Source organism: Lethenteron reissneri, chromosome 64 (genome assembly GCF_015708825.2).
Source record: "Lethenteron reissneri isolate LAM-NWPU_2019-01 chromosome 64, ASM1570882v1, whole genome shotgun sequence".
NCBI classification, from domain to species: domain Eukaryota; kingdom Metazoa; phylum Chordata; class Hyperoartia; order Petromyzontiformes; family Petromyzontidae; genus Lethenteron; species Lethenteron reissneri.
Genome location: NC_083842.1, coordinates 12,004,919 through 12,031,466, shown reverse-complemented (window position 1 = coordinate 12,031,466; position 26,548 = coordinate 12,004,919). Strand labels below are relative to the sequence as shown.

Sequence of the window (26,548 nt, the reverse complement as noted above, 5' to 3'; positions counted from 1 at the left end):
TTGCATGGATTATCGATGTATCACAACGATGGTAGATAACGTACAGTATTCGCATACCAACTGAGCTTGCTCACACAATAGAGTGGTTTTGCCGGCTTGCTTTTTTTTGTAATTTACTTTTTTCGACGGTAAATCGCTACGGTCCCTTAACGCGTTGAATCAGCTGGTGGCGACACAGCGGTCAACCTGCGCGCTCCGGGCACCCACCCATCACCAATCTTCGACGACAAAGTAACTCGGAGTTCATTATTTGTGCAAAATAATAATAATTATCGTTAAATAAGTGTCGCTATACACTCATTATACATGCTGATGTCGTGTTTGTTCGCGACGCTTACGTTATTTTTCACCACGGTCATTCCGACTACGCATTGCAGCACAGTTGGTAGACGTCAACATGATGGACTTGAATTGCGAATTAATGTCGCAACAATAATTATTCCGTGCTGGCTGTCGCAATCTACTGCTGAATGGTGGTTTGGGGGAGGGGGGGTGTTTGTCCATACTTCACCACGCTGGTCAATGCGTGGGTTTGGTGCAAGGGCAGGGCCCACGTGGTTGCGGTTCTAATATCGATCGCCACTGACTGAGCCGTGCCCTGGAATCAAACTCGGGCTGCCGGCATTTATAATCTTTATATGGTTACGTTGCAAGATGTCTAAATGTGCAGCCTGTGACGAAACCACCGGGTGCCCTGATAGCGAGATGTTAACTACCTCGCCTGGTATACAGGAGGTCGTGGGTTCGATTCCGACTCTGACAATGCCTGCTGCTGCTGTGTATTTGGAGTTTGCGTGTCTCTCTCTCATCATCATCACGGTGGCTGGGAGATGTTGACTACCTCACCTGGTATACAGGAGGTCGTGGGTTCCATCCCCGACCCTGACGGTGCCTGCTGCTGTATATTTGGAGTTTGCGGAATCTCTCTTCCTGTAGTCGCGTAGATTTTTCTCCGGGTCCTCCGGGTTTACCCCTCCACATTTAGAATCAACAAGCGTTTATAGTACCGTATTTGGCTGCTATAAATGTCCACGTGATAAGGCACTTCTTCATTAAGCTATTATTTGTGGCTAGCTCAAAAGAGCTATTTTGCTCAGTGGGCTTTACCCGGTAAAATAAAAAAAAAATTAGTTTCTCCGGTAGCTTAGTTTAGGTCAGGGCACTGTAACAAAACCACTGTTGTACTTCACCTATGCTCCAACGTCTATGTACCCCCCGTTTTCACAAACCCTCACTGGCGTTGTGAGGTATGGTCAAATAACCCCCGGCCTGCACGGCGTGCAGGGTCCTTATCCAGCAGTGGATCCAGCAGTATCTCTCCTACCTGGCTCTTCCCCCCTCTCTTACCTATATAGCCTCTTGTTACAGAAGCCCTTTTGCCCACTTCAGCAAATGTTTCTTGCTGTGGTTGTCCCACCTGATGACGGACGCTTGTGTTGCGCCCGAAACGTCGTGATTTTATTTATTTTATACCTACGTGACTTTACCGAAAGAACCAAAGAGTATGAAAAGGACTTGTGTAAACATCACATTGCCTCTGCTCAAACAACGCAATGGGGGCAGTGCTCATCGCCATTGGCGGTCCCTAGCCAGTGTTGGAAATTCCACATTACCATGACAGGATCCTTCCACAGCCCAGAAAACTGTAGCTTTCTCACAAAGTGGCACTGTACTTATTTGATCCACTTCGGAGGGACGGTTAGGCCTACTCAACACGGATTTACACTCAAAACGCTCCTCTCGGGAGCTGCATGCTCTGACCTCAATGTCACCAGGAAAAGGAAGGGTTGCCACCTATCCTGGTTTTCCAGGATCGGCCTCCTAGTGTAGGGTCTCAGTCTTTGTAATTTGCAAAGTGCACTACTTAAGATAATACATTTACATGCAGTTTTCTCTTCTGGTATTGTGATATATTCTGTCCCGGTTTATTGTATCTCACAAGTGGCTACCCTGAGGCCAGTTTATTAACGTAAGGAGTAATAAATGTCCCCTAGAGCAGTTGTCCCCAACCTTTTTGGCACCAGGGACTGGTTTCGTGCAAGACAATTTTTTTCACGGACCGGGGGGGGGGGGGGGGGTTCATCATTGGGTCTTTCCCCCTTTTCAAAGAAGCTCTCCAGCGACGTTTGTTTATTACTCATTTTGGCTAAGGTTAGCTTGTGGGCTTACCAAAACTGTGACCGAGACAAGTGCGCAGTGCGGGAAAGAGGGCGCGGATGGATTGGTAAATAAAATAATGGGCGGGCCACGCGCGGACTCACCGCTCACTTCCTGCTGTGCGGCCCAGTTTCTAACAGGCCACGGACCGGTACCAATCCACGGCCCCGAGATTGGAGACCCCTGCCCTAGAGGTTTTATTCAATTGCAGTATAGACCAGATATTTTTTTTGTCCAATCACAGTCCTTAGGTTGCAAGTGGTCCTCTTCAATTCAGTCATTGAAATATGCAGGGAGATGTTGCTTCCCTTGTTGCATAAGATTAGCACAATAGCACCAAATTCCAGACAAGTACCCAGTTTTTTTTGTAAGATTAGGGGGTTTGATATCGTGGTTTAGAGTAAAGAGTTAGGGTTTAAGTTACGGGTTAGGATTAGGAATTAAGAGCTTGGATTAGAGGTTAGAGTTAGGACTTAGGATTAGAAGTTAAAGTTAGGGTTTAGAGGTTACAGACAGTGGACTGATATTCTTGCCCTGCATTTGCATGGACATTAGTTTCAGACACTTAAATAGTAACTACTGGTTAGAATGTAATTTTTCAGCCCCTGCCATTTGAATGTGGATTTACACCTTCGCCTACTTGCTGCCAGAGGAAATGAATGCCGTCAATTGCTCACTTGAGTAAAGAATCCCTTTGAATTAACGTTGGTGTCCCAGATGGCGTGCGCAGTGGCCTCCCCGCTGCTGGAGCAAAGCAGGGACTTCCCGACATGGCTGGAGACGCAGGGCGTGAACGCGGAAGTGGCCCGGGCCATGGACTCGGAGCTGGGCATCCGGGACTACGGGGTCCTGTGTGCCTGCGTCGGAGACGGCCTCGTGCGGGCCGAGCTACTGGCCACGGCGCGCGACCGCCTGCCCTTTGGCTTCTACGCCGTGCTGCGGCAGGTGGTGAAGGCCCTGCAGGATGCCGAGCCCCACGACGCTGGGACGCCGTGCTGGGACGACGCCGCCGCTTCCTCCCCTGGCGATGTGATGCTGGGAGGCCTGGTGGACGTGCTGCTCGCGCTGTTCAGCGGCTTGAGTCGGGAGCTGCTGTTGTCTGTACGGAGGATGGGAAACATTGATAACAAGAGAACGTGTCCTGCTGGCTCGCCTTCAGCCACTTGGGTTGGCCATCCTGAGAACATTGCGATGAATGAAATTAATGATTACACAACAAACGGTAATTAGATCCTCTCAAAACCAGACTATTTGGGGAAATAACCTTTTCAGTTACAGCGGATATCTGGCAAACTACAACCAAAATAATACATGGCTTAATTTAACTACATTTACAATCAATTAACATTGAATATATTGAAATAACAATAACTTCATGAATCTTGACTTAAAGCTTTCGTGACTGCAGGAAACCACGTAGATAGAAACATTTCTAAAAATATCACGACGTTTTGATCGCAACACACGCAATCGGCATCACTGCGAAGCAGAGGTGGAAGGATGTGGTTCACTGGATGTGGAAGGCTGAAGATATTTTACGACAGGCTTTACATTTTGTTTATTTACAAAATGTACTTTTAAAGTTCAAAAACAAGAGTACACCTAGCATAGACAATTACTCAGCTTTAGAATGACCAGTGCACATACGCACACCATTTCCTACTAAATTAACTTAATTAGTGCACAAACAGTGTTACGGTCAGAGTTGTTCTATTTGTAGTTTTTTTGTTAATTTATCAGTGGTGATTTAAAGTAGCCTTTGACTTACTCCAAATTATAGGTTACTCGAGTCTGGGTTTGAGAGGTTTTACTCTATGTGGTGTATGGATTTAGCAACACATCTGTACATTTCATTATTTGATATCACATCTGGCATTAATATGTAAAGGAATGCTTACTTTTGGGAAATTAAGCTCCTGGTGCATTGTGATTTTATGCAGACGAGGATGGAGAAAACTTAATTTCAGACATGGGAGGCGCGGACGCTGCGGACGCTGTGGAGGCATCGTCTTCAATAAAATTGGAGGCCCTTGAAGGTAAAGCCAAATTCTTTGTGTATGTACAGATAGTCCCCGAGTTACGATGGTCCGACTTACGATATTTCGATCTTGCGATAACGATACGACAAAATTGTAAAATATTTCAAATTTCGCGCGCCAGGAAAACGCAGCAGCGTACGAGGTACGATACTGTACGTTGGGACGCTGCCGGGATGTACGCATCTCCCGCCTTGTGTGATGCAGATAGGATTGTTTCCTGAAAAAACTTTCTATTAAATTTCAGTTCATATAGGTAGGCTCAGAATTTACCTTGTTTTTTTATTTTACATTTTACTGTGCAATACAGTATTGTAATTAATAAATACATACAGTATATAGTTTATACGGTACTGTAAATTGCTCTGTTTTGCTAGATTATCACCATTCTATAAGACTCCTGGGTAGGCTAGGCCATCTTCGACTTACGATATTTTTGACTTACGTTGGGGTCGTCATAACGCATCTCCATCGTAAGAGGACTACCTGTATGTTGAAATTCTTCCACCATCGTACTTAGCCAACCATGCTAATCGAAGCCCAAGTTTGACATTTTTCCCTTCGCTTAAATATCACGGAAATATTTGCAGTCATATAGGTATGTTTGTAGTTCATCATCATTAGCCATGATCAATCCACTTCTGGATGAAGGCTTTTGCACACGAGATTATTTAATTGCTGCATCTCCATGGTGGACGTCATCTCGGACGTGCTCCCTCCTTTGGCTGCCGCTCTTTTTAGTCTCGACCAATGGCCCTTATCCGCTTTAGCGGAGTGTACTGCCTAAGCCCACTTTTTTTGACGACGCCCACGTACACCATCAGTTTTTATTCAGTACGTCACCGGAACAGCAAAGGGTTAATGACGCATGTTTATGGTTTTCTCCCATCAAAGGTGCTTGTGGCATTGAAGAGGATTCAGGGTTCATCATACAAGATGTGGTTTCTTCAAACGGTGACAACGTTGGTTCATGTTCACAGCTGCAGCATCAGAATCCGCATCAGAGGACTGGAGGTAAAATGCAAATAAACTTTAAAGCAGAAGAGATGCAAGACATGTCCCCGGGTGAATTGTTTATATCCAATCCCCTAAAGACTCGACACGTCATCGGGCAACAAGAATGCCCGAATGGTATAGAGGATTTTCCAATCGATGGGCAAGTTCCTGCTGCTGATGAGCCCGATGCATCGGACAACCAACTTTATATGTTAATGGGTGCGACTTCCCGTTCGCCAAAATTGAATGTGACTGCTAAGTCGGTGAATAAGCCATACCAGTGCACGGTGTGCAAGAAGAGCTTTGCGTGGGTCTCGCTTCTGAAGTACCACCATCGCATACACACGGGAGAGAAGCCGTACCACTGCAAGATGTGCAACCGGTCCTTTGCGCAGTCTTGCAATCTGAAGGTCCACATGCGCACGCACACGGGGGAGAAGCCGTACCGGTGCAGGTTCTGCAACCAGAGCTTCGTCTGCAGCGGGAGCTTGAAGTCGCACGTCCGCGTGCACACGGGAGAGAGGCCGTACCGGTGTGATATTTGCAACAGCTGCTTCTCACGGAGTCATCACTTAAAAGCTCACCAGCGCACGCACAGGCCTTAAGCAAAAAAATTACCGGCGCAAAAAATGCGACGGTTGTTTTGCGCGAAGCATACAAGTAGAAACCTTTGCCAGAGATTGCCCAGTTTAAGCAGATAAAATCCCTTCCTGTGACCGATGGTCCACACAGTAGAGGGTAGGGAGCACTTTCCCTTTCATATTTCCACTGACAGTCAAAAGCTAATTTTAATTTAGCCAATTTAAGTGCAGAACACAATTTGATGATTGATTTTTTTTGCCTGCAGTTATTGGTGACCAGACTGAGACCACCAACTCGCGATACTTGGGAACCCGATTTTAATCATGAGTGGATACAACCTGGATTTGAACCCATGCCGTGCAGCCAGCTCAACTACCCAGCCGCCTCGCATAATTATCATTTAAAAACTCACTTGGGGCACCCACATTGAATTATAGGTGTTAATGATGAAATGTGTTCCTGTATAAAGTTTGCATGGTGATGTGTAACGTATACTAACTATGCAGTTGTGTTTAAATAAAAGCATTACTCCCAATAATAACCCCTTTTGGTTGTGGAATTTTGTACAAGACTTGCACGTGTTCATGCCACCGGTAAACATCAAACATTTACTGTCACACCAAGATCAATGTGCACACAAATTGCATGCTACCGGTCCCTTTTAGGAAACGACAGTTCTGCAATGCATTTCCGTGCAGACATTTAATGTGTAGCCAGTGTTTTTTTTTTCCCCATAGCCCATGACGGTAGAGCACCACCACGCCTTGCCTATTATTGGTGAAGCCGAGCGTTGCTCTGGAAAGCGACAGAATGAATCGGTGAATATGAAGGCCTAAATTATTGTCATGTAGGTGAGTCGCCCCCAAATGAGATTTTCCTGGGCGTGTGCTTACCCACCTTGGGAGTTGCGGAACAGGAATATAAATAATAGTTCCAATACCATGCTCGACTCCATGCTGAATCCCACACTGAAAATCTACGCTCGTATTCCATTGTACTGTAATCGATGCGATTTAACGTGCAGCGACTACGGAATATACACTTTGCATTGATTGGTTATCGTGTGACATTGCCTGCGATTGGTGAGGTTAGGTTCATGCACGCACAATCGATTTAAATGTCACTAATTCTACCGTGCCACATTGCAATAGTATGTCTCGTTTATGTATCCGTATGATCTTCACATTTAAAAACAAATATTACCCCCCCCCCCCATCAGCCTTTTCAGAGTGTATAATTTCAGCAACATTGATTGCAAGACATGCAATCATACTCAGGATGTGTCTCATCAGCACATGATGTTGGATTGGGTGTGAGTGGTGTCAATGGAACTGGTAAACATAACGCGACAACCATAACACAAATCAACAAGATCAAGGTGCACGCAAATGCAAGAGACCGCTCCCTTTGAGGAATAAACGTTTAGTTCTTCAAAATGCATTTTTGTGCAAAGACATTTAAGGACACGCCTTGGCATATAGCATATCTTAATATATCAGTTTGATCTCCATGCCAAAAAGAATATTAAGGTAAAAAAACTAGTTTTAGTTGCACTCAAAAAAGTAGATAATACGTTTATTTGACCACACAATCAAATTTGATGTGCTGAATAAAAGTGGGTGGCTTGCATAAAGAAAATTAAACATCGAAAGGAGACCATCCACGTTTATTGAGCACGTCAAATTTGAAAAGTGTCTGCATTGAAAAACAAACATGTGAGAGATTAGCATGTTAATGGCAGATCGCAGAGCCGCAACCTCTTAAGTGAAGGTGGCTGTGTTAGTGTGAGACATGTAACCTGTTCATGTCAAATCGTAGAGCCGAAAATAACAACTAACACTGGAAGCTGGCAGGATGGGAACATCACAGCCAGTTGTGACTTAAACTGGTTGATAGCGCCCTTCCAATGATTGATAAGTGTGTACCCATCTTCTCGGTTGAAATTGTGTCTGTGTCTGTATATATGGATGGCTTCATGAACGAATCTTTGTTGATAGCCAGTGGGTTTGCAAAGTACCTTCGTCTTAGAGAAATCAATTTCGTGTGAGCCCACCGCATTAAACAAATGATCAGCCACGGCCGAGGTATTGGTCCTACCGTGTTTCAGATCTGCCTTGCGTTCACGAACACGGTCCGAGACATGTCACTTAGTTTCCCCAATGTAACTTCTGCCGCAGACACAGCTTAGTTTGTAGACGCCGGGGTATTGCATGTCAGGGATCACATCCTTCACAGATGGAATCAGATCACGAATTTTATGTAGTTTGTAGACGCCGGGGTATTGCATGGCAGGGATCACATCCTTCACAGATGGGATCAGATCACCAATTGTATGTACTGTGATCGCCCATCCAATTACTATCCAGGCTGAACACCTGCTTGGCTTTTGAGATCTGGCACATTCTGGGTTGGTTTGGTCAAACTGCAGGGGCCTCTGGTTTTGGGCAAATCTCCGCGGTCCCTAGCTTTAAAGGGACAGTGCACTGCTGTACGAGCGCCACCGGTAACAACATCATCATCATCAGCAGCGACATCATCATCATCAGCAGCGACAGCACCATCAACTGCAACATCATCATCATCAGGTACAGCAACTACAACATCATTTCCAGCACCATCAACTACAAGATCATCAGTATCATCATCAGCTACAGCAACATCAACTACAGCATCATCAGTATAATCATCAGCTACAGCAACATCAACTACAACATCATCAACTACAACATCATCAGCTACAGCACCATCAGCTACAGCACCATCATCTACAGCATCATCAACTACAACATCAACTGCAGCAACATCAACTACAGCACCATCAGCTACAACATCATCAACTACAACATCATCAACTACAACAGCATTATCTACAGCACCATCAACTACAACATCATCATCTACAGCATCATCAACTACAACACCATCAACTACAACATCATCATCTACAACATCATCATCTACAGCACCATCAACTACAACATCATCAACTACAGCATCATCATCTACAGCATCATCAACTACAGCATCATCAACTACAGCATCATCAACTACAACATCATCATCTACAGCACCATCAACTACAACATCATCATCTACAGCATCATCAACTACAACATCATCAACTACAACATCATCAACTACAACATCATCAACTACAACACCATCATCTACAACACCATCAACTACAACATCATCAACTACAACATCATCAACTACAACATCATCAACTACAACATCATCATCTACAGCACCATCAACTACAACATCATCAACTACAACATCATCAACTACAACATCATCAACTACAGCATCATCAACTACAACATCATCATCTACAGCACCATCAACTACAACATCATCATCTACAGCACCATCAACTACAACATCATCATCTACAGCATCATCAACTACAACATCATCATCTACAGCATCATCAACTACAACATCATCATCTACAGCATCATAAACTACAACATCATCATCTACAGCACCATCAACTACAACATCATCATCTACAGCATCATCAACTACAACATCATCATCTACAGCACCATCAACTACAACATCATCAACTACAGCATCATCAACTACAACATCATCATCTACAGCACCATCAACTACAACATCATCAACTACAGCACCATCAACTACAGCACCATCAACTACAGCACCATCAACTACAACATCATCAACTACAGCATCATCAACTACAACATCATCTACAGCACCATCAACTACAATATCATCAACTACAACATCATCATCTACAGCATCATCAACTACAACATCATCAACGACAACAGCATTATCTGCTAAAGCACCATCAACTGCATCATCATCTACGGCAACATCGTCAACTACAACAACAGCATCATCAACTACAATATCATCAACTACAACATCATCATCTACAGCACCATCAACTACAGCAACATCAACTACAACACCATTATCTGCTACAGCACCATCAACTACAACATCATCAACTACAGCATCATCAACTACAACAACAGCATCATCGGTGTCACCATCAGCGACATCGATATCAACGACAACAGCAAGAAGAGCATCGTCATCGTCAGCTACACGACCTGGGTAAACATAACCCGCAATGTGCTCGTAGGCGATTGATCTCAATGAGGTGTTAAGAGGCTGTCCATAAATGACGTCACGCGATTTTGGACGATTTTTGACCCCCCCCCCCCCCTCTTCGTCACAAAAAGTCAGACCCTCCGTCAAATATGACGTCACAAAGCTCTGCCCCCCCCCCCAAATAAAACATGCTTCAAATCGCTTTCAACTATAGTCATTGTAGTGCGTATTTAATGTGGCGCTGCACTCTGATGTTGTAGGATACAACATTTATTAGAAAGTCTATTTAATTGAGTAGAACGTGTTGTCTAAAGTTGCGCATTTTGATGTGACGTCACATTTCTCAAACCCCCCCCCCCCCCCCATCGTCACACATCGTCACACATGTCTGACCCCCCCCCCTCCCCTAGGTGCGTGACGTCATTTATGGACGGCCCCTCATAGTTTGTCAAATCCCTCTTTTCAGGAATTTGAAACCCTTCAGGTCCAAACGGCATTCGTTCTTTGAGGCTCCTTCAGGTAAGTGTTGTTTATAGTAACACGAATGTTCAGTACAGCGTCGTATTCCTGCGAGACTTAGGATATTAAAACAAAGACTGGCTTAGGATATTAAAACAAAGATAAGATGATGATGATGGTTATAATTATTCAAATGTATTATTGTGCCATTCCATCCTCGGATCCCAATGCTCATTACATGGAATGCAGGAACCAAAAACAGAAGCAGGGGCAACCGACCAGACGAGAGAGGGAAGGCCACTTTAAAGAGATGGGGTTTTCAAAGCAGACTTCAATCTATCTACCGACTCTGATTGCCCTGATTTCAAGTGGAAAAGCGTTCCATAGCTTGGGGTGCCACGCTAACAAAAGCCCGATCGCCAAAAGAACACAAACCTAGAGACCTGGGAGTGCTGAGCAAGTCATGAGAGTACAGATGTTGGTTTCACTGCAAGGCAACCACGTGTTCGAGGACCTTGGATAGGATAGGTGGATTGGAGATTGAGCGATAGTTATTTGGAACCTCAGAGTCGAGGCCTGTCTTTTTCGTGAGGCGAGTGACAGCTGCAAGTTTAGAAGTTTGAAGGAACAATACCAGAACTGAGAAATTGATTGAATTTTTTTTATTTTTAGGCCGAGGAAATATACATTTTGGAAAATGTATTTAGATACATAAATGTCAGTTTTAAAAACATTTTTAGATAAAGCCTGAATATTAACCATGTCCCATCAGGATGGCGTGTGCAGTGGCCTCCCCAATACTTGAGCCGAGCGGGGACTTCCCGGCGTGGCTGGAGGCGCAGGGCGTGAACGCGGAGGTGGCCCGGGCCATGGACTCAGAGCTGGGCATCCGGGACTACGGGGTCCTGCGCGCCTGCGTCAGGGACGGCCTCGTGCGTGCCGAGCTGCTGGCCACGGCACGCGACCGCCTGCCCTTCGGCTTCTACGCCGTGCTGCGGCAGGTGGTGAAGGCCCTGCAGGGTGCCGAGCCCCACGACGCTGGGATGCCGTGCTGGGACGACGCCGCCGCTTCCTCCCCAGGCGACGTGACCCTGGGAGGCCTGGTGGACGTGCTGCTCGCGCTGTTCAGCGGCTTGAGCCGGGAGCTGCTGTTGTCCGTGCAGAGACTGGGAGACATTGATAACACCGGAGTGTACGCTGTTGGCTCCCCTTCAGCCAAAACGGTCATCTCCCCTGAGAACAGTGTGATTAATGAAATTGACGATTACACACTGAACGGTAAAGTTGTTTCCTATTCGCTGAACTTATTAAACACGTGAAATATTTATTTTAAGCAGGCAGTTGGTCGTGATATCTCAATTCTTATATAGCGGTAGATCCTCCCAAAATCAGACTAATTAACAGGACCTTTTCAGTTATGGGGGATGTCTGGAATAATGCAAATAAAATCATACTTAAGGGCTACATTTGAATGATATTTACACGAAATTAACATATAATATATTCAAATATCTATTTACGAGTACATTTTTACAGTGTAATGCAAAATTACATCACTAGGTACAGTTTAACCGGCGTCAACGTCACCATAAAACAGAGGTGGAAGGCTTAAGGTTGACTGGCTGTGGAAGGCTGAAAATAATTTCTGACAGGTTTGAATTGATTTTGTTTATTTGCAATATGAATGTAAAATCAAAGTTGGAAAGAGGGGTTCCAAGTGAATGGATTCACCGAATTCCATACATCAGACAAGAACCCAGATTTAGAATTACGAGTGAATTTATGCACACTATTTCCTACCACGCTAGCATGACAGTGTTGTTTTGCTTATATATTTTATACTGTTTACTTTGTTTTCCAACATCTATGATTAGCACGGTTAGCTACGTACGGTGCTACATACGGTGTGTAAGAAGTTGACCATACATCAGTGATTATTCAAGTAGCCTTCTGGCTTACCCCCAATTTCAGCTTACTACAGCTTTTACTCTATGCTATATGTGGATTTAGTGACACATCTGTACATTATTTGATGTCACGTCTGGCATTAGCATATGAAGGAATGCTTAGTTTTGGAAAATAAAGCTGCTGATACATTGTGATTTGATGCAGACGAGGATGGAGAGGACTTGATTCCAGACATGGGAGATTCGAACGCTGTGGATGAATCATCTATAATTAAGACGGAGGCCCTTGAAGGTAAAGCCGAATTATAGAGCCCACGTTTGAACAATTTTGCCAATATTTGCAGTCATATCACAGATATATTTCACACGCTTCATCATCACCATCAGCCATGATCAATCCACTGATGGGTTAAGGTTTTCGAAAGTCATCTCTCAGAGTCTCGCGATAAAACAGTCCATCAAACTTCTGCACACGAGATGATTTCATCGCTGCATCTCCATGGTGGGCATCATCTCGGACGTGTTGTCTGCTTTGGCTGCCACTCTTTTTAGCCTCGACCACCGGCCCTTATACGCTTTAGCGGAGTGTACTGCCCAAGCCCATTTTTTTAACAGTCAATATGACTCGAAACAGGAGGAATTCTCCACGTTTCTGGCTATCGGCTGTTGAAGTCAGTTGTAGTTATCAGAGAAACGTCATACTTGAATTGTAAATGTTGTGGGTTTACTCTCCAACACACCGGTGTGCTGAACTAGTAATGAATTGGCATGTTTTGTTCATGGGACAAATCTTACAAAATGGCTGTGTCGGGTGGTGGCGGGTTTAACGACACATTTATAAATTTCCACGATCTAACCCAAAAATACTTCTTGCGGAAAACATTGGTTGCAAAAGCATACGTGTTAAACTGAATATGACTCCCATTATTTCCATAAGTTATCTGATCCATATTTTGGTCTTCCTATCTCTTTGCGTAATTTCAAACTTATCTTCTCTCCATACTTAATTTTGTACTTTTCAGCTTTTCTATTTTATTCATCTTCCGTGTTTTGGATCCATATAACATAGCAGGTAATATACGTTAGACTTAAAGAAAACTGATTTATAAAAAATATATATATATAATGTATTTTTAAATCGGTGATTTAAGTGGTAGTTATTTTTAAAAATCATCGCAATGAAATTAAATCAGATAATAAAGACATTGTGGATGCACGGTTAGAAACCCACTGCTTGGAATCACTTTCAAAATCGACCAAGTAGAGAATTAGACAAGTCATTGTATCAGGTCGAGTGTCAATGAGGCTGGGTACATTGTAAAATAAATCAAACATTTGCTACAGACGGTTAACTTTAATTGCAGAGTTTACTGCTTAGTTTTCTTGTTTTTTTGTCCTGTATGTATGGACGTTGAACTTCTTTCGCACCGTACGTAGCCAACCGTGATAATCAGAGGTCCTTGGCTCATACCTCCTCAATCCTGTCCTCTCTGTACAGTTGCCATCACCTTTCTGTAAATCCAAGTTGCATCTTCCTTGTTAAGGCTCTTGACATATTCCCAACATCCTTTGAGAACCTATTTCATCAAGCTTTCTCCTCAGAGAATGTGCCCAATCCGTATCTATTTTCTTTTGTCGGTTGTTCCAACTGTTTAACTCTTTTCATTCCACTCAATTTCATTAATCCATTTGACATCAAAACCCACATCTCAACACTTTACAGCCTTCTGACACCTTCCTTTCTCAGAATCCCAATTTCTGATGCTGTTCTGTTAGTAACACATGTATTGTTTTCCCCACACAGGTGCTAGTGGCATTGAAGAAAATACGGGGTTCATCGTGCAAGACGTAGTTTCACTACAAGGGATGGGACTGAACTTCGCACACTCCGAAAGAGTTGCTTCGTGTTCACGGCTGCAGCAGTATCACAATCGGCAGAGGACTGGAAGTGAAATGCGTACGTATAATTCTGAAAAAACTGGACACTATCATGGGCGACAGGAACCACCAAACGCCATCGAGGAATTGCCTAGCAGTCGGCAGGATCCTGCTGTTGAAGAGGCCGACCGATCAGTTAACCAGCTGGACACTTTAAGGTCGCTGGAAACCAACGGGAATGTAAACTTGGTGAACAAGCCATTCGAGTGCACGGTGTGCAAGAAGAGCTTTGCGTGGCTCTCACTTCTTAAGTATCACCAACGCATACACACGGGAGAGAAGCCGTTCCGCTGCAAGATGTGCAACCGGTCCTTTGCGCAGTCTTGCAATCTGAAGGTCCACGAGCGCACGCACACGGGGCAGAAGCCGTACCGGTGCGATATTTGTAACATTAGCTTCTCGCGCAGTCATCACTTAAAAGGTCACCAGCGCACGCACAAGCCTTGAGCAGAAATAGTGGTACAAGAAATGCGATTGTTGATTTGTGCATAATTTATTTGTACCACTGGACATCTGTGAAAACTACTGAACATCTGTGAAAAAGAGATAGCTTATCGAATTCCTCCAGTATAAATACATATTCTGATTTTGATAATTGTGCTATCCGTATCAGGTCATGAGGCAAAGAATCCATTCAGAACTCTCACATAGAAGTACAACCCTTTGAGCCAGCGAACGGCCTACTTGAGCAGATCAAATCCACCCTCGTGACCTATGGTGCACACAGTCGAGGGTAAGGTAGTGCTTTTCCCTACCATCTTTCCACTTAGTGAAACATTTTGATTTTCAGAATTACATTTAGCAAAATTAAGTGCAGAATCTAATTTTACGTGATGATTTTTTTTATGTACAGTTGATGCAGCAAATCTGGCTGTGACGGTCCCACCTGATGACGGAGACTTGTGTTGCCTCCGAAACGTCGTGATTTTTATTTTACTTTACTTTTATTAATTTTAATGTTTTACCTACGTGACTTTACCGAAAAAACCTAAGAATTATGTACAGTTATTGGTGGCTAGACTGAGACCATCTCACTACAGTTGAGAACCCGTTTTAATCACGGCCTGATAAATCCCAGATTCGAACCCAGGTTCTATGGTACCGGCTCAATACCCGGGCTTGTGAGCCACCCGGTGAGCTTGCATAACTGGGATAAAAACTCGCTTGCGGCACACCCACATTGGATATGTATGTATGTATGTTTAACTTCTTTCGCACCGTACGTAGCTAACTGTGCTAATTGGAGGTGCGAGATATCAGCTGTAATGATGAAATGTGTTACTGTGGGCATTTTTCACGATGTTGTGTAAGGTATCTATATATATAAAATCGTTCATGTCTGTGTGTCTGTGTGTGTGTGTGTGGACTGCACTTTCATTGGACGGCGGTTGCCCCTGGCAACGGCTAGCCACGCCTTCGCAGCTTTCATTGGACGGCGGTTGCCCCTGGCAACGAGTAGCAACTTTTCTCCGCGGGGTGGACGCCATTTTTAATAGCGCGGCGGGGGGGGGGGACCGGCACCCGTACCCAGCGTTCGCCGGGTGGGAAAATCAGGCAAGGCGGGAGGCTCTGCACGGTGCTAGGCCTCGACACCCAACACGCCACTCTGAGGTAAATTCATACAAATTTCACGTCCTCTACAGAGTGGCGAGGGAGGCAGAGTGCCGAGGGAGGCAGAGTGGCGAGGGAGGGACTCAGCCTCAAAACGAGTAACTGGTGTGGCGTATTAACATCGCCACTGGGGAGACAAAGGCGGCCGGGCCTGGTGGATACAAGTCCCGGGCAAAGCCGGGTCATGACTATGTGTGTATGTGTTTATGTGTATGTCTGTGTGTCTGTATGTATGTGTGTATGTATGTGTCTGTATGTGTTTGTGTGTATGTATGTGTGTGTCTGTATGTATGTGTGTGTGTATTGTGTATGTGTTTGTGTGTATGTATGTGTGTGTTTGTATGTATGTGTATGTTTGTGTGTATGCATGTGTGTGTATGTGTTTGTGTGTATGTGCGGTTATGTATGTGTGTGTATGTGTGTGTCTGCAGCAAGCGCGTGTATGTGTACCTATGGACGCGCGCGCGTGTGTTGTGTAGGGGGAACGGTAGTGTAGTGCTTAGCGTGCTGCCTGTGTCTATGTGTGTGTGTGTGTGTCTGTGTGTGTGTCTGTGTGTGTGTCTGTGTGTGTGTGTCTGTGTGTGTGTGTCTGTGTGTGTGTCTGTGTGTGTGCGTGTGTGGTGTGTACGAGGAACGGTAGTGTAGTGCTTAGCGTGCTGCCTGTGTGTGTCTGTGTGTGTGTGTCTGTGTGTGTGTCTGTGTGTGTGCGTGTGTGGTGTGTGGGGAGCGGTAGTGTAGTGGTTAGCGTGCTGTCTGTGTGTCTGTGTGTGTGTGTCTGTCTGTGTGTGTGTTCTGTGTGTGTGTCTGCGTGTGTGGTGTGTGGGGAGCGGTAGTGTAGTGGTTAGCGTGCTGTCTGTGTGTCTGTCTGTGTGTTTCTGCGTGTGTCTGTGTGTGTGTCTGTGCGTCTGTGTGTGTGAGGAGCGGTGGGTGTAGTGGTTAACGCTACGCTGCGCTACCAACCCGGCGAACCGAGTTAGATTCCCGCTCATGGCCACCACCGATCAAGATTATTTGAACCTCACATAGGTCGACTCAGCCTCAAACGAGTAACTGGTGTGGCGTATTAACATCGCCACTGGGGAGACAAAGGCGGCCGGCCGTGGTGGATACAAGTCCCGGGCGAAGCCGGGTAGTACAGCTAGTACTACTATGCAGTTGTGTAGAATAAAAGACATGACATCAAATAATATCCTTTTGGCTGTTGAATTTTGTTCAAGGCATACCTTAATGACTGCAACTGGTAAAACGAATAATACAACTGATAATTATAATTAACAAGATCAACATCCACACAGGTAACGAGACCGTTCCATTTGCAGATAAAAGATCATTCTGCAATGCAGGGGACATTTAAGGTGTATCCAGTGTTTCTCCATAGCCCTTTGGGACCCATTCGCTTAACCTTCAACAATGTGAATTCAACCCTGATGAAGCTTGGAAAGCTGAATGGAGTTCATAAGAACTTGCAAACACCTTGTGAAAGACCCAACGCAGATGATCCCCCGGTTTTAGTTTCACCTAAAACGCATTCGCACAAGCCATGGCAGATATTGTTTGTTAGTTTCTCAATCCGCTTGTTCTGGTGAGGGTTGCGGTGGTATCATATTGAGCAGGGCGGTCCAGACCTCCCTTTCCTTGGCGTTCTCAGGCCAGCCGAGCGACATAGTGCCGCCAGCATGTCCTGGGCCGGCCCCGGGGTCTTCGCCTAGATGCAGATACCTGATGCACAAATGGAAAATTAACAATCCTCAGGTGTGCGACTGTGGTCATCCAGAACAGACAGTACAACATATCACGACGCAATGCCCCGATCCACAAATACGAAGAAGACATCACAGCAATACACTGCTGCTCCTAATGCGGTTGTCTGGCTTGACCACCTTGAATGTGAACTTTTAGTTCCTCTGCATCTACATCAGCTGTACAGAAGAAGAAGTAGGCCCAAATTTGATGATGTGCGGTTAGGTTGTGTGCAACTGGTATGTGTGAGTGGTGGTTTATTTGTCCAGTAGACTCTCTACTATCCGCGTGTGGTTTATCCGATTTGCGGATTAATCGCGCCCCTGAGATTTTGACATAAATAATAATAGCTCATGGTGTTTCCCTTAAACCCAAATTAATAATCTAAACACAGTTATATACAGACCAGAGGATGCCAACAGGCGAACAGCACAAAGACAATTTAATACTGGCAAAGGAGGTTTCGTGATGTAGCTGCACACCACGAGCTCTCAATGTCCTGATAGTGCATTGTCTTTGTGTTGTTCGTCTTTTGGCATCCTCTTTTCTAACACCGTTTGAGACTCGGCTTTAAAGAAAGCTGTCTCTGGTGTGGACCAATCAGTTTCAAAGACAATGCACATACTGTCAGAGCATTTTTTGTTTGCATTTTCACCACAAGTATATGTGGTACAGGCAGGAACAACAGTTCCACACTGCCCACCAGGGATTATTTGTCTGTCGTGCACAGCCCCTCCCAAACATGTACGCTCCCGGATTGGTTGAAGTGCGTCACGTGACAACGAGCTTTCTGTCGTGCACGAATGCGCTGTCCAACCAAGTTCCTACCTGCCCACTCCGAAGGAACGTGTTTAATGCAGACATGATTCCTTGCAAAGGTTTCAGTTTTGTGTTTTAACATCTGAACACCTGTTTTATTGCCAGAAAGGGCAAAACCCTATTATCATGGTGGCCGTCCATAAATGACGTCACGCACCTGGGGGGGGTCAGACATTTGTGACAAGGGGGGAGGGGTTTGAGAAATGTGACGTCACATCAAAATGCGCAACTTTAAATAAATATAGACAACACGTTCTACTTAATTAAATATACTTTTTATAAATGGGGGGGGGGGGGGAGCTTTGTGACGTCATATTTGAGGGGGGGTCTGACTTTTTGTAACGCCGTGTGACGAGATAGGGGGGGGGTAAAAAATCGTCCAATATCGCGTGACGTAATTCATGGACGGCCCCATAGACTGACAACTACCTATAGACTCAACACGACCCAACGCTGTGCCTCCGATTATAATTATCACGGTTGGGCTACGTGCTGTGCGAAAGAAGTTCCACGTGCGTCCCTGGGTGTTGGGTTTAATCGACACTGCCGCAGAATCGACTGGGTGTCAAATGGCCGCGGTCCCTGACTTTTTTATATAAAGGAGGCGGCTGTCGGAGCGATTTGGTGATTCGGGTTGGGTTTTTAATTTCGCAACATCGACAGCCTTTCGTGAGTGTAACAAAACAACGTTATCATCCACATCAGCAACAACACCTACTACTACGACAACGACAACAACAAACAAACAACATCATCATCATCATCAGTTACAACAACATCGTCGTAAGCTGCCGGGGCCCGGAGACTAAACGGAATCGCGTACGTAGTCTCTGTGTGTGTGTGTCTGTCTGTGTGTGTGTCTGTTTATGTCTGTGCGTGTCTGTGTGTCTGTCTGTGTGCGTGTCTGTGTGTGTCTGTCTGTGTGTGTGTCTGTCTGTGTGTCTGTGTGTGTGTGTGCGTGTCTGTTTGTCTGTCTGTGTGTGTGTGTCTGTGTGTGTGTGTCTGTGTATGTCTGTGCGTGTCTGTGTGTGTGTCTGTTTATGTCTGTGCGTGTCTGTGTGTCTGTCTGTGTGTCTGTGTGTGTGTCTGTTTATGTCTGTGCGTGTCTGTGTGTCTGTCTGTGTGTCTGTGTGTGTGTGTCTGTTTATGTCTGTGCGTGTCTGTGTGTCTGTCTGTGTGTGTGTGTGTCTGTCTGTGTGTATGTCTTTGTGTCTGTCTGTGTGTGTGTCTGTGTGTGTCTGTCTGTGTGTGTCTGTCTGTGTCTAATTTTGTGCAGCCCATGGGCTTGTAATTACCAACACGCTCTTCCGGCATCGGCGCATCCACACAACATCATGGATGCATGCCGGGTCCAAGCAAGAACATCTGCTGAACTACATAGTGACGGACCAGCGGATGCGAGCCCATGTCCTTGACACCAGAACCTACCGTGGAGCTGATCTGCCCTCTGACCATCGACTAGTCATCTGTAAGATGCGCCTGCCATTCTTCCACTCCGGTGGTGGGTGGACACCCAGGACCCCATTCCAACCTAAAGTGGCCTGGTCTCAGTTAGCTGATGAAAGTTGCAAGCGAGAATTTCATCATCGCTTGCAACTGGGGCTGGCATCGTCCCCCACTCCTGATGTCGAGGGTAAATGGGCGACGATTAGGACTGTGGCTCATGCAGATGCAATGGCTGCTTTGGGTACGCGGTCCAGACCTCCTCAGAGACCATGGTTGACAGAGGAGGTGTTCGGGATAGTTGAGAAAAAGCGACAGGTCCACTCTCATCGGCTACAGCATCCCACGTCAGAGAATGAGGAGGCTTACCGCAGCCTTCGCTCGGAGGTTCGGAGAGCAGTGAGGCGCTGCAAGGATGGGTGGTGGTCGCGGGTTGCTGAGGAGATGGAGTCTGCCTCAGTGGCCCATGATCACAAATCACTATTTAACTCCATCAAAAAAGTAACACAAATACAAATCTCGCTGCCTGCTCGGAATTTATTTTCAATTGTTGTATGTAATCAGGCCCCAGAGCACTCCGCTTCTCAGTCTGGCTATCCGGGGTTTTACCGTAGCTTCAAAGACCAATTATATCGATGCTACCTCCCCTTGCCCATTATATGCATTTCAGTTCACCTGTGTTAATATCTTTAACTTTACAATGTTCTAAACCTGATCATGATTTTCAGCTGTTTGTCAATGGCCAGGGACCAGGTTAGACATAATTTGACACTGATGCTGGCAATGGCCTGGAATCAAATTCGGATAGAAGGGCTCATAAGGCCATCTATCTCCCCCTTAAAAGAGACAATTAGTCTCAATGTGCACTCAACATCAGCCATTGTCTATCCACTGCCTGGAGGAATTGATCCCCATGCCGTCGCCATCCCTCGCAGTTCAATGTTGCTTCCATCCATCTTCACGTTAACTGATTTCATCGCTGTATCTCCACGGTGGTTGTGAGAAGTTTCTTGTCCTCGATGCATTCATCACTGTTTTCAAATATTTATGTCCCATCAGAATGGCATGCATGGTAACCACCCCAGTGCTGGAGCCAAGCGGGGACTTCCCGGCATGGCTGGAGGCGCAGGGCGTGAACGTGGAGGTGGCCCAGGCCATGGACTCAGAGCTGGGCATCCGGGACTACGGGGTCCTGCGTGCCTGCGTCGGGGATGGCCTCGTGCGGGCCGAGCTGCTGGCCACGGCGCGCGACCGCCTGCCCTTCGGCTTCTACGCCGTGCTGCGGCAGGTGGTGAAGGCCTTGCAGGGTGCCGAACCCCACGACGCTGGGACGCCGCGCTGGGACGACGCCGCCGCTTCCTCCCCAGGCGACGTGACCCTGGGAGGCCTGGTGGAGGTGCTGCTCGCGCTGTTCAGCGGCTTGAGCCGGGAACTGCTGCTGTCCGTCCAGAGGCTGGGAGACATTGATAACACTGGAATGTGTGCTGTTGGCTCCCCTTCAGCCAACACTGTCGTTTTGCCTGAGAACAGTGTGATGAATGAAATTGAAGATTACAAAGTGAATGGTAAAGTTGTATTCTTGTTCGCCGACGTTATTTTATAATCTTGGTTCTTTTGGTAAAGTCACGTAAATAGAAAAATAACAATAATAAGATGCAATTTAAATAATATGATTAAAAGAATACGTTGAAAGTAATAAAAGCAAAAAACCCACAACGTTTCGATCACAACACAAGCGGTCTTCATCAGGCGGAGAAAAAAGTGGGGGCAAGCCTCCAAATGTAGCTGCTTATGAGGCTTGTCCCCACTTTTCTCTCCGCCTGATGGAGACCGCTTGTGTTGCGATCAAAACGTCGTGGGTTTTTTCTTTAATTACTTTCAATTCATTATTTTAATTTAATTTTTATTTTATTAGTTTTTATTTTCATTTTTGTTTACTATTTACGCGACTTTACCGAACGAACCAAGAATATGAATTCTTGCAGAAACGAAAGTTTTAAGTCTAAACTTATTTTGTAACATTAAATATCTAATTTATGGTATTTAGCCATTGGATTTAGCAAACTTGTAAAATAACGCATAGGTTTGGAAAATAGACCCGCGAATGCATTATGCTTTACACAGATGAAAGTGAGAGGAACTTCATCCCAGATATGGGAGAATCGCAAGCTGTGGACACATCACCTTTAATAAAGACGGAAGCCCTTGAAGGTAAAACCAAATTATAAACCCAATTTTAACGTTTCCCATTCCCCTCATATAATAATATTCATTCTTTTGTCAATCTACTTCTGTATGAAGGCCTCCCCACCCCACGTTGGTCATGGTAATTGTTGACCATACCTCACCAAGCTGCTTGATGATCAGGCGGAGAGAAAAGTGGGGGCACGCCTCCAAATGTAGCTGCTTATGAGGCTTGCCCCCACTTTTCTCTCCGCCTGATGAAGACCGCTTGTGTTGCGATCGAAACGTCGTGGGTTTTTTGCTTTCATTACTTTCAATTTATTATTTTAATGTAATTTGATTATTTTTATTTTATTTTTTTTAAAAAATGTATTTACGTGACTTTACCGAAAGAACCAAGAATATGAATTCCTGCAGTCACGAAAGTTTTAAGTCTAAACTTATTTTATAATATTAAATATTACGTTGATGGTATTTAGCCATTGTGGAGTGCTGAACTTTACGCAGACAACTTCTCCTTTTTTCTTTGTCACTTTTATTACAAACTCTTCACATTCAACATCCGTAACTTCGGCGTGATTCCCCGCCCTCCGCCGTTTGTTCGCCGCGCTCGCTCCGCTTCGCCCCGTCTCTCCCCAACTTTCCGCTCTCTCGGCTCCGACTGACTCTGCTCTGACTGTCTCTCTCTCGGCATCTCCGTCTCGCTCTGCTCTGTCTCACTCTTCTCTGTCTCACTCTTCTCTGTTCACTCTGCTCTGTCTCACTCTTCTCTCGTTCCTGCTCCACTGCTAGCCTGTTCTATCTCTCATATCTTCTTCTTGTTCCTGCTCCACTGCTTCTCCCCGACCATCTCCGTCCAGCTCCCAGCAACAACTCCCTGTCCCTCTCTCACGCTCTCGTATATATCTCCGTCTTCATTCATTACCAATTAATTAAGCGGCGTCCCCACCGACGCCACCGCTCCCATCTGCAGACTTGCTGGCGCCACCCTGCACCTGCTACCTCCACCATCCAATCACCGCCACGCATCTTACAACCGCTTAATGAACCGTCTCCCTCCGGCCGTTATCCTCCCAGCAACACCTGTTTGCCCTGACGCAACCCCACTGTCCATAACACACACATGTTTCCAATTCCCCCTTTTGGCGCGCGTTAATCCACTAAAATTGGATTTAGCAAACTTGTAAAAGAATGCATAGGTTTAGAAAATAAACCCGCGAATGCATTATGCTTTACACAGATGAAGGTGAGAAGAACTTCATTCCAGATATGGGAGAATCGCAAGCTGTGGATGCATCACCTTTAATAAAGACGGAAGCCCTTGAAGGTAAAACCAAATTATAAACCCAATTTTAACGTTTCCCATTCCCCTCTAATAATAATATTCATTCTTTTGTCAATCTACTTCTGTATGAAGGCCTCCCCACCCCACGTTGGTCATGATAATTGTTGACCATACTTCACCAAGCTGCTTGATGTAAGTTGGGGAAGGTGGTTCTCAGGACTGCTTCAGATTTCACCTGCCACAAGTAAAAGCCATGGCCGTGAATCAAACTTAGGGCTGGGTTTTTAGCTTAGTGTGTTAACCCACTGCACCATTGGTGCAACATTCACCTCTTTGTGTTTCTACATCTCTATCTGTGTCTATCAATGTCTGTATCTGTGCTGTGTGTCACTGCTCTCTGTACTGCCGTGGGAATGCATACATCCTAATTTTCATAATGTCGAACACGCAATACAATCTGAAAACACATCGGAGAAGCGCACATTGATTTGAGAGTCCACAGAAAAGTGCACCATTACCGTTTTCTTGAGGGAAAGGTGTGTATGTATGTTTAACTTATTTTGCACGTATGCAGCCAACCGTGCTGATCGGAGGTGCGGGGGAAGGATAACAAACTAAACATGAAAGGCAGTTCTAAAGAAATGAGTTTCCAAGTGGTTAAAACTGGTTTCCCAAATTATGTTTAATAGTTTTTGTTCCTTCGTGAAAAGTAAATTCACTTTGGTTTTTAATAACAGTCCAACTATATCTTGTTAATGGTTGAAGTTTTTAGTTCAGTTCAACTCTCTGGTCGCTACTAAATCAAATGGGAGAATAGAGAGACAACAGTTGGCATGGAGTCCCTTCCAGAACCGGCCACAAGGGTATGAGACGGAAGTTACTGTATCAACTCAAGTGCAAATGTGAAGCATTTTCAAATGTCCGATTTTTTTCGCTTAACTGCCTATTGCTTCTTAATAACATGTTCAATGGTATGCCCTTACAGATTCTAGTGACATCGAAGGTAATTCAGTGCAAGATGTGGTTTCACTCCAAGCAATGGGAAACCATTTTGCGAACGTTGGTGATGTTGGTGACATTGGTGACGTTGATGACGTTGGTGACGTTGGTTCATGTTCATGGCAACAACAGCAGCAGACAGGAGACAGAATGCGAAGCTGTCAAGTTGACGAGGTGGAAAACATTTCTCTGCGCAGCATGTACACGTCCAACCCTCCAGCAAATCGACATGTTCACGGGCGACAAGCACCATTGAACATTACCGAGGCTCTGCCGAGCGATGTGCGGCAGAATCCTGCTTTTTCAGAGGAAAATCCAGCGGAGCGCCAGCTTTTTATGGTGGGGTGTGGTTCGCGACAAGCGAGCGTGAACGTCAACTCGCCGAAGCCGTATGAGTGCACGGTGTGCAAAAAGAGTTTCGCGTGCCTCTCGCTCCTGCGGTACCACCATCGCGTGCACACGGGAGAGAAGCCGTTCTGCTGCAGCGTGTGCAACCGGTCCTTCTCAAACTCTGGCAATTTGAGGGTCCACGAGCGCACGCACACGGGACAGAAGCCGTACCGGTGCGATATTTGCAACAGCAGCTTCTCGCGCAGTCATCACTTAAAAGGTCACCAGCGCACGCACAAGCCTTGAGCAGAAATAGTGGTAGAAGAAATGCGATTGTTGATTTGTGCATAATTTTTTTGTACTACTGGACATCAGTGAAAACTACTGAACATCTGGGAAAAAGAGATAGATTATCGAATTCCTCCAGTATAAATACATATTCTGATTTTGATAATTGTGCTATCCGTATCAGGTCATGAGGCAAAGAATCCATTCAGAACTCTCACATAGAAGTGCAACCCTTTGTGCCAGCGAATGGCCTACTTGAGCAGATCAAATCCATCCTCGTGACCTATGGTGCACACAGTCGAGGGTAAGATAGTGCTTTTCCCTACCATCTTTCCACTGAGTGAAACATTTAAATTTTCAGAATTACATTTAGCCAAATTAAGTGCAGAATCTAATTTTACGCGATGAATTTTTTTTAATGTACAGTTATTGGTGGCTAGACTGAGGCCATCTCACTCCAGTTGAGAACCAGATTTAATCACGGCCTGATAAATCCCAGATTCGAACCCAGGTTCTATGGTACCGGCTCAATACCCGGGCTTGTGAGCCACCCGGTGAGCTTGCATAACCGGGATAAAAGCTCGCTTGCGGCACACCCACATTGGATATTATGTATGTTTAACTTCTTTCGCACCGTACGTAGCTAACTGTGCTAATTGGAGGTGCGGGATATCGGCTGTAATGATGAAATGTGTTACTGTGGACATTTTTCACGGTGTTGTGTAAGGTATACTACTATGCAGTTTTGTAGAATAAAAGACATGACATCAAATAATATCCTTTTGGATGTTGAATTTTGTTCAAGGGATACCTTAATGACTGCAACTGGTAAAACGAATAATACAACTGATAATTATAATTAACAAGATCAACGTCCATACAGGTAACGAGACCGTTCCATTTGCAGATAAAAAGATCAGTCTGCAATGCAGGGGACATTTAAGGTGTATCCAGTGTTTTTCCATAGCCCTTTGGGACCCATTCGCAGTAACCTTCAACAATGTGAATTCAATCCTGATGAAGCTTGGAAAGCTGAATGGAGTTTATAAGAACTTGCAAACACCTTGTGAAAGACCCAACGCAGATGATCCCCTGGTTTTGGTCGACCCTAAAACGCATCCACACAAACCATGGCAGATATTGTTTGCTAGTTTCTCAATCCGCTTGTTCTGGTGAGGGTTGCGGCGGTATCATATTGAGTAGGGCGGTCCAGACCTCCCTTTCCTTGGCGTTCTCAGGCCAGCCGAGCAACATAGTGCCGCCAGCATGTCCTGGGCCGGCCCCGGAGTCTTCGCCTAGATGCAGATACCTAATGCACAAATGGAAAATTAACAATCCTCAGGTGTGCGACTGTGGTCATCCAGAACAGACAGTACAACATATAACAACGCAATGCCCCGATCCACAAATACGAAGAAGACATCACAGCGATACACTCTGCTGCTCCTAATGCGGTTATCTGGCTTGACCACCTTGAATGTGAACTTATGGTTCCTCTGCATCTACATCAGCTGTACAAAAGAAGAAGTAGGCCCGAATTTGATGATGTGCAGTTAGGTTGTGTGCAACTGGTATGTGTGAGTGGTGGTTTATTTGTCCAGTAGACTCTCGACTATCCGCGTGTGGTTTAACCGATTTGTGGATTAATCACGCCCCTGAGATTTTGACGTAAATTAATAATA

At 45.3% G+C, this 26,548-nt stretch overlaps 3 protein-coding genes across 7 annotated transcripts; all 3 read left to right on the top strand.

The window, feature by feature from the left end:
* Window positions 1–165: 165 nt before the first annotated feature.
* Window positions 166–6,306, top strand: LOC133359234 (uncharacterized). The gene is made up of 5 exons (XM_061577696.1): window positions 166–231; window positions 2,875–3,379; window positions 4,098–4,193; window positions 5,088–5,207; window positions 6,037–6,306. The coding sequence occupies exons 2-5, from the start codon at window positions 2,875–2,877 to the stop codon at window positions 6,090–6,092; spliced, it is 777 nt and encodes a 258-aa protein (XP_061433680.1). The 5' UTR covers window positions 166–231; the 3' UTR covers window positions 6,093–6,306.
* Window positions 6,124–10,383, top strand: LOC133359028 (dynein heavy chain-like). The gene is made up of 3 exons (XM_061577399.1): window positions 6,124–6,128; window positions 8,237–9,866; window positions 10,330–10,383. The coding sequence occupies exons 1-2, from the start codon at window positions 6,124–6,126 to the stop codon at window positions 9,585–9,587; spliced, it is 1,356 nt and encodes a 451-aa protein (XP_061433383.1). The 3' UTR covers window positions 9,588–9,866; window positions 10,330–10,383.
* A 5,270-nt stretch (window positions 10,384–15,653) lies between these two features.
* Window positions 15,654–25,681, top strand: LOC133359228 (zinc finger protein 669-like). 5 transcript variants are annotated; one of them, XM_061577685.1, is made up of 6 exons: window positions 15,689–15,778; window positions 19,614–19,805; window positions 20,840–21,345; window positions 21,905–21,991; window positions 23,205–23,291; window positions 24,235–25,681. In XM_061577685.1, exons 3-6 carry the CDS (start codon window positions 20,841–20,843, stop codon window positions 24,882–24,884), a joined length of 1,329 nt encoding a protein of 442 aa, XP_061433669.1. In that variant the 5' UTR covers window positions 15,689–15,778; window positions 19,614–19,805; window position 20,840; the 3' UTR covers window positions 24,885–25,681. The 5 variants fall into 5 exon arrangements, with proteins under 5 accessions (XP_061433670.1, XP_061433669.1, XP_061433668.1 ...); XM_061577684.1 differs by lacking the exon at window positions 15,689–15,778 and adding an exon at window positions 18,731–19,156; XM_061577686.1 differs by lacking the exon at window positions 19,614–19,805 and having other exon boundaries at window positions 15,654–15,778.
* The last annotated feature ends 867 nt before the right edge of the window (window positions 25,682–26,548 follow it).